Genomic DNA, 9,411 nt, shown 5'->3' on the forward strand with positions numbered 1-9,411 from the left:
AAGATGATATTACCATATACCAAGTTTGCCAATGCTTGAATGAGCACTTAAAGAACAACAAAAAGTATTATACACATATGCATTATACACAATATTTCCTATGTCGCTTGTAACGCGAGATCTGATTGGTTAACAAGCCGTGTGGAAATTCTATACCACCTGCTGAAACCGGATGTAAATAAAATGTGACGTCACAATGCAATTCTTGTTTTAAACAAGTGCACCTATAGATCTTTGCCCAAAATAATGCAAGGTTTAGTGAAGTAAATAAATAAATAATTTTTCAAAATCCCTAAACCTTAACACTCTATAGCCGTATTGGTACGATTAAATGAATTTCAGCACAATTTCTATTAATATTTATTGATTTTCAAGTTGCAAAGTACTAGTAAAACAATTTCAAAATTTGTATAAACATATGAAATAAATTCATTATCCAGGTCCAATGAAGGGTGTACCCCGAGTTGTATTCCATACACCCTGGGACCGCATGCCCTTGATTAGACTTAGATAACTAATATTATAACAACCGACGGATGTTTCGAATTTCAAATGGACTTGAAACACGTTTAAAAGCATTGAACTATTCACAAAAATAGTAAACATTAAATAGATAAAGATGAACTTAAATACAATTGTATTGTTTTCAACTCATACTTCTATTTTTGTCTGGCTCAAATAAACACGCTTTATATAACACTAGTTAGCATTAAACATAATTGTATTGATAGTACAAGAAGCCAAGATACTTTAACTGGAACTGGAGCATGATGCAATCATTCAAAATATTCATATATTTGCAATTTATCAAAATATAATTAATAAAGATTAAAAAACTTAAACATCTATTTACTAAGGTTTGTTAGACCAACTATTGCTAAAAAGGAAATAAATTAAATATATGATCATTTTGCTATTCATTGCAATTTATATCTGTGCACGTTTCTCTTGTGTTTGATTTGGAATATGGAGATAACAAGTATATTTACCAAGCAATAGAAATCTGTCCACGGCTTTTTTATTTTAAATTTTACCTTAATGCAGTGCAGCTAATATATATTAGATTGGTGGAAAACTCGGGAGAAGACATTTTCAGGCCAAGTAATTACATAAAAAAAATCTGTAGAATGTAAAGGGCTCAAGAACTTAACTGTATCGTATTTTACTCATTATTTTAACTAGGATTGAAACAGAAGGACTAAAAAACTAGCACTTTCTACTAACTTAATAATGTAAACAGTTCAAAAATACGTAAAGAAAAAAAAAACTGTATTAGACGATTCAAAGAAAGGTGAATAAGACGATTCATAGAAAGACGACTTTTGGTCAGAAATATTTATAAAAATAAATTTAGTAAGCGTTTTTCAATAACTTCCCATTATTGAACTTGTTCTTGTTTTTTAAAACTTTATACAGAATGATATTTTTCCTTTTCTTTAAAATGTCCTGTTTTAAGCGTTTAACAAGTCTGATGTCAGGGAGCGAAAAATTTAGATTACTGATCAATGGTTCAATTTTGTTGCACTCGGTTTTTGAGTTTCTATGAAGAGTCAGATTCCAAGAACGTACATTAATTTGGGATCGTGCATCTCTTTTAAATGGTTTGCTGTATAACAAAGAACTATCTAACACACAATTTGGTATTCGGAGGTTGACATGATCGTATTCGTTTTCATCATTATATAATTGAGAAACATGGTTTGTGTTTGAAACTATATGGGCTTCATCTGAATAACATGTAAGCATATCATTTGTTCCGAAACAAACGTCACGTAAGGTATGAGGTCGAGAACATTTTATTTCAGTTCTGTTTTCTTCCGATATTGATTCTTCATTTGGACATTGTGATGTTGAGCTGATGGTAGCTAGTTCAATATCTTCTTGAATCGTCTGTCTCTGATTATCTGAATTATGATTATCAGCAGTATATAATATGAAATAATTAATTCAGGAAAACTATACAAAGAAGGAAATATGATTATTTACATTTTTTTCACATTTTGTCCTTTACTTGTGTTTGTAGCTATACGAATTAATTACACGTGTTGTATGCGCTTCCAGTCACAGAATACTTCTGTTTTGTTGTTTTAAAATCGAATTTTATTGTTAGGTTTTATTTCTCCCCTTTTACTGTGGCGAAATGTAATAGTAAAATTTTAAAAGTGACATTATATTTTTGACAACAACGTTTATTTAAAAAAAATGCATTACGATTTACTTACTTGCGTTAAAGCATGGCACGAATACCCCTCGTAGAAGCGATATGGAAGGAAAACAAAAGTTTAAATTCATCTTCCTAAAAAAAATAGTTCATTTACTTTGGAATCGTTTTTATTCGTAGTGTTTAATGTTTGCGGGTAGTCAAGCTGTCCTGGATCGTGGGGACGTAATTTTGTTGATAAAAAGTTCGGGATACTACTAAGAATTAAACAAATGTTTATACGTTCGTGGGGATATAAATTTGTGGGCAATGGTTATCAACGAAAGCCACAAACATTGGTCCCCACGAACAATGATAATTTCAAAGTAAATATTTTTCGTTTGATCTTTAAGGTTTATCTTTACACACACAAAATGTAAATCTTTTATACTAACCGCAAGGTGATGAGAAGCAGCAAACCGACGAAAACAAAGCAGAAAATTGCACCAATAAAAGGAAGCCAAAAGACTTTCCAATCAAAGAAAATCTTTCGCTTTTTATAAAAGAGTGTACTTCGTTTGTTCGGCACAGAACCGGATTCTACAACTTGAAGAAAAGTCCAACTACGTTTTTAAAGTAGCAAACAGCATATTTATGCTACATGGAAAATTACACAGTCAGGTATATAATGAATTTTTAGAGGTTAACATTGTAAGAGAAAAGATTGTGAAAGATCTTATTTTCACAAATAATCAATGTTAATCAATGTGAAATGAAAAACATTAAATAAATAAAAATAAACATTTTACAGAGATTTTGAAGTCCAAATATAATATGTAAAAATATGAAATGCTTGACACAGGTATAACATTGTCTTATTGAATTAATATAAAATTGAAAGTAAACAAAAACATAGAGTACCACGTGTCCTTTCACATCCTGTCACGCGATGACACTCCACAGCGTCGCATTTACAAGGGAAACGACAAAACTGTCCGTAAAATCCGGATGGACAAACTAATTTGCAATTCCAGCCTATGCGTCCGCGTGGACATTCTTATTGAAGCGAAACAAAGAATATTAAGCATTATGTCAAAGGGTAGACAATGTAATTAATACTATGTCCTAGGTTTTGTTTCCGCACTATCTATCTTATATTTTAATAATTATAAATACCTGTGAACCCTAGCAACATTCATTTACTTCAATTGAAAAGTTTTTTTTTTCTTCTAATTTTGAAAAGGCTCATCTACCGCTTCAAATTTCAGTACACAACCAAGAAAAAATCTACGTAGATTTTGCATGAATATGACATGAAAAGTAGTTACATAATACTGTTGAAAATTTTGGAATGAGTCCCGAGAATTTCCGAATAAAAAAGTCAGAATCCCTTATTATCAACGCGCTTAAAACGTATTTTCTTTCCTGTGAATTTATCCCTGTAAAACCAGGAAACAGTCTTTGAAATTGAGCAATGTATTGATTTATATTGTTTTTACTGACAAGTATGAATATTTATTTTAAAAATAAATCAACAAATAAGTGATAGAAACGTTAACCTGTGACTGGATATAGTGCTTAATTGCATTTGCTGAACGTGTGTACTGATCAATTCATTTTCATTAGTTTCGATTAAAAAACTGAAACATTATTTTTAGCTATATAAGCAAAATAATGCTATCATTTGTATTTAATGTATATGTTCAGTCTTCGTAACACAATCTGGCTAACCGCCAATCACCTGTGTGAAAATTTAATTTAATAACCAAGCTGACCTTGATAACTTCAAACAATCTTTTAATTTTGCGATTACTTTATAGATATGTTCTATGCCTAAAATATGGAATTATCAATTGTCAGAAAAAATTAAATGTATAATAGGGCAAACGTATGTTCCTTCAAATACAAAAAGATAAACATTGGCTTTAAGTCTCCTTACCTGTACAGGTGTTGGTAACATTGTTCAGGTATTGGTTGTAGCAACAAAGCGTATTTGGTGATCTTTGAGATGCAATACAGAAAAATAAATGACATATTTAAAAACAAATTAATTCATTATCAATGTACTGTTTGTATAAAGCAAATTCACCAGGAACAAATTATATTTATTTGTATATGTCAGATTTTGCCCATAGTACTATCAATCATGCTACATATTTATTTTGCTCGCTCTGTTATTGACGACACTAGAGGTAATTGTATATCTAAAAAGTGAATGCTAATGGTTTTTAATTTAAATGCAATGTCTGGTGTGTAATAGGACCGACGATATATCCAAAATAAGTATTAAATGCTTAGATTTATATTAAGTTAAAGCAATATGAGCTGTAATTTTTAGAATTTTATTTTGCTGCAAAAACCTGCTAGAATAACAAGTATGCATGTAGCTTAAACTTTTATGATCAATAAGATTTAAACAAATCCATAATTTTTGTCATAAAAACAATTCTCTTCTAAGAAATGTATACCATATCAATTTTTGTACAGGACGACAATAATTCAATTTCGCTTTAATTAACGATATTTAACGACTTTTCCTCACAAAATATGGCTACCAAAATTTTAAACCATGATATTTGTTGTCATTTAAATCGAAAATAACATTTTGCATAAAATAAATGTTTACATGAAAATTGCACTGCTCTTAATGTTAAATGTGTAATGTATGAAATATTTGTGTATCGCCACTGTAAAACCATTATATAGTTCTTCGTCAGGGATGTCAAACATATATGAACTAGCCATATTATTAAAGGGACTTGGACACTATTTAACTTAAAATTTTCAAATTTTATTTTTCCATTTTCAATGTTTATACTGATAAATATAGATGTTTATAATGCTATGTCAAAATTTGAGAGTCAAATATGAAGTTATAAGCAAGTTACAGAGTTCATAATCCTTTGTTTTGTAAACAAGGCTCGAATATTGTCATTTTTACATTTGTGTTGTAATGGTGTACGTTTCAATTAAATTTATCTTTCTTTTGTTTATAATGGTATTTATGAAGATACTGAATTAGTTTAAATTGTTTTTTTCATGTCATTTTGTCTAAGAAATGGTAATTCTCTACAATACATTTTTTGTAAACAACTATAAGACTCGAACTTTGTTTACATTACAACCAATTCTTACCTCTATATCTCACTCGTAACTTGACTTTAACATTCAATAATTTGGTCAATCATTTAAAATGCACCAGTAAACCATTTTATACATAAAAAATCAAAATAAAATTTTTGATCTCAAATCGTGTCCAAGTCCCTTTAACATTTATTTTTTTATTTATTTCGCCCCCGACTAAAAATTCATTTCAAATTGGCTAGCTTATTTTAAACGTTTCATTTAATCTTAGAATGTAATAAATTCGTATTTTTAAAACTTGCGATGCATTTAAATTTGTGCTCTTCCGCCGTGGCAATGCGAAGTGTGATTTCTGGAAATTTCCAACTTGAATGCAAACAAAATGTAAAATATATCATGCATGTAAATATAACATATTTGTACACTTGAATGAAGCTCTTCCACTTTCTGATATGAAAAAAAAATCATTGAAATTTAACTGGTATAAATGTAAAACACTGCTATAGATATGCAATTAAGTCAAAGAACTATATGTGATATGAGCTATAATGTAAAATGAAAATCATACATATGTAAAGTTTTTTTTTTTTTATTTTCCTTTTGATCCAAATGCCCACATTTTAGAAATATGGCATCACAAAGTTAACCTATTCCTGCCATTTTCCCATTTTTAGCATAAAACGGCTAGTTATTAGACATTTGTTTGGTTTTTTTTATTTCATAAAAATATTGCACGCATGCATGAACAAACAATAAATTTCCGCCAGAGATTCATCTATTTAGGACTAATAAGGAACACAACTATTTTCCTTGTTCAAAGTGTCGCTATATTTTTCAAATTTGTTTTTAAAATAATTAGGTTATAATTATGTGCTATATAAAATCTTCTTAAGGACAGCGGACCCAATTCAAGATTTCGCGCCTCTGCGCAGAAATACGCGCATATGCTATGAATATGACTGTCGTAATAAGGTACATCAGAATAAGAGTAAATAATAAATTTTTCATTCCACTAAACTAATTTGTTTTACACAGAAATATCAGTGATATTTCAAACGATGTTCATAAATTCTTAAGAAGCGAAATTAAGTTTACGACATTCACCGGAAGCTCATCTGTCAAAACAGACGACAATGTCTGTTGACAACTGTTTTCGGAAAAAAGGGAAATTTGTCTCTAAAAAGGATTTTATTCATTCAAAAATCCGTCAAGATAACATTGTTAAAGCCCGCAATCAGCCAATATATCAGACTGTTATTGAATCTGAATTGGGTCCGCCGTCCTTAAATATGACAAAACAATCTAATAAACATGAAACACTTTAAAAATTGGCCAATTATGGGGACCAAGTATGAACGATATCATATATCTTTTAAAGCATTTAAGCAGTTATTTGTTAGTTAAACAACAATAATCCCCAAAATTTATGTTTTAACAGTGTAAAAATTTGGCCTCAATCAGAGCCGATTAAAAATTAAGTTATTTTAATTTCAAAAAAATATGATTATCAATTTGTCCTCTTTATTTCATAAATCACTTGTTTTCCAATTATGAATGATTCCAATATTCTATAAGACATATATCTGTCAATCTCAGCTCTTAAATATACTTAAATCTTCAAATTTAGCAATCTTACTATAAGTGATCATACGCTTTAAACATTTTTTGTGTGCGTTAGATAAATTAGATGTAAAATTTGCATTGAATTCGAGAATCTTTTCAATACACTAATTCTCAGTTTAGAGATATGAATATCAATACACCTTTCAAAATAACATTTCTGTGCTATCTTTTCAAATTAAAAAGTAGTATTATCAAACCTTTTTTTTTTAAAGTATGAGTTAACACATAGTGGATATTGGTTAGTAATTACATTACTGCCCAACTCATCGTACTTGATTATAGATTCTGGAAAACTAAAATAATAAAACGAAAATTGCACATTAAATTGCATGGGGTTTGGTTAACTCAACTTCTGGGATGCAGTGTGAAATATTACCTGTTACAATCTGACTTTGACTTGGACTGATAAGGAATCCAAAATGCAATGAGGTAACATATGTGATATTTCATCCTAGAAAGAAAACCTTAACAATTTCACATAGTCTTTAATATCCCATGCATTTTTTTTTCATTAACATACATATACAAACTGCATTCTAGAATTTTATCTGATTCAGATTGATAAAAAAGCATTGATATAATGTTATGCCAGTTTTAATAGGTTAGGATTTGTATGACGAAATTTAAAAAAAAATACTTACATTAAAAGATGGCTTAACTGTGATGTTTATAAAGAAACAAATAAAACCTATATAAATTTGACTTTGTTGATCTAGAAATATTTCCTTTTAACCGTATCTTTCATAAATCATATTTAAAATTCTTTTACATCTGCTATAAAAAATCAATATCTATTTCGTAACAAAAGTTCCTGTTCTTCAACTTCCTGTTTTATCAAAATATTTCCTAGTCAAATCAGTTAACATTAGAAATGCAATTACTTAGTTTTTGTGTTATTGAACGTATTTTGAACCTCTTCGGTTTGTATTATCTTTTCTTCAGACGTTGTTGCTTATATAAGCACCTGGAACTACCTTGACCATGTTTTTCAAGGTCAAGTTAATTCAAGATTTTGATATACACAACGAAGTCTGCAGAAAAGGTGAAACAAAAATTTTGTTTCGTGCCGAAATTCGGAAATAATGGGTTTTATAATAAAGCGTCAGTGATCAATCTTTAAGGGATACTGACACGTAAAATTCTTTCATTGTCCAATTTGTTTCCTGTAATTATTACAAGCATCTTCCTTCAACTTCATTTATTATTTGTTCTTTTTCGATTGGAAGTTGCAAGGTTTATTTTGTCTCAAATTTAAAAAATAGGTTATATTTTGATTTAAAAGGTTAGGATATGAACTGATGAAGCACATATTTAACGATAGAGCAAATTGTTCTTGGATCAAATAAAAAAGAACAAAGAACGTTACAAATCAAAATTTATAAATCATATTTTTTTTAATAGAATATAGACTTTAAATAAGAAGGCAAGATAGTTAACACTACGAATAAGGAAACTTATGTTAAAAAAATAATTGTTCGAAAATTTCGATGACTATAGATAATATAGAGTTTTCTCTAATAAAGAAAAAAAGAAAACTTCATATATAAATCCAAAAATACAATACCGGTATGTTTCAGGTCCGTTCATTCCATAGGATATCCTTTTGAAATAATCTGGTAATAAATGTACCAGCACCCATACGACGAAATAGAAAACGGCGTGTGACACAATGCTATATTAATTTTCATAACTTTACTGAAGAAAAAAGCTCTTAGCAAATGGCAAATGTCTATTATAAACCAAATAGTAAACACATCATGAAAAGCAGTGTGAGTGATTTGCGATAAACATGGCAATTAACCATCATTTCTTCGCAATATAAGTGAATGTATATAAAAACGCAAGTTCAAGACTGCTGTAATCTTTGTCGAAATTAGAAATTAGCGTTAAAAAGTCGTTTTAAAGTTTCAACCTTACGAAGAATAGACATGATCTCTCAGGATTTGCGATAGTATATGATTTTTATCCAATGAATTGAGTGCTGGATAAAAATAATATAGCATTGCACACTATAACATATTTTTTATAACATGTTTTACAACGTCTTTTGTTAAACCCCAGTCTTTTCTGTAGAAAATATAAATGTGAGCCGCACGGCATATTCTCTTCAAGACGTCAACTGTTGTAAGCATGGAAAAAAGTTCCTTGAAGATTAACCAATAACCATCTTATTTTTAACGGAGGAAATTCGAGTTGAAATCTGCACATTCTTCAAAGGAAATTTTGTGGACCCGCGTGAAAAAGTTCTACATATCCCAATAATCCTTTGCGGTGCATAGCAACATGGTAGAACAGGAAGTGTTTCTACGGAAAAATTCTTACCTGTAAATCGCATACATCATTTTCATTTAACAATAAAAAATCCTTTGAAAAACATTAAAGTAAACAACACATATGCTTACGTAAAAAAAAACCTGTACCTTTTGCTGACATATGACGTCATTTCCTTCCCGAATTTGTCCGACAATTTAAGAAAACTGTCGAGCGCAAAAGTTAAGTATGACGTCACAGTGATATTGGGCTATATAATTTCCAGCAATAAATTTAGAGGTGGATCAAGCATC

At 29.6% G+C, this 9,411-nt stretch overlaps 1 protein-coding gene across 1 annotated transcript; it reads right to left on the reverse strand.

The window, feature by feature from the left end:
- Positions 1-1,350: 1,350 nt before the first annotated feature.
- Positions 1,351-8,099, reverse strand: LOC136273480 (uncharacterized). Its single transcript, XM_066077919.1, has 7 exons — positions 7,489-8,099; positions 7,224-7,298; positions 4,080-4,141; positions 3,062-3,196; positions 2,596-2,746; positions 2,223-2,296; positions 1,351-1,904 (listed from the first exon to the last, which is right to left on the reverse strand). Coding segments are annotated over exons 1-7 (1,053 nt in total). The 5' UTR covers positions 7,491-8,099.
- Positions 8,100-9,411: the final 1,312 nt, after the last annotated feature.

This window comes from Magallana gigas, chromosome 3 (genome assembly GCF_963853765.1).
Source record: "Magallana gigas chromosome 3, xbMagGiga1.1, whole genome shotgun sequence".
Lineage (NCBI taxonomy): Eukaryota > Metazoa > Mollusca > Bivalvia > Ostreida > Ostreidae > Magallana > Magallana gigas.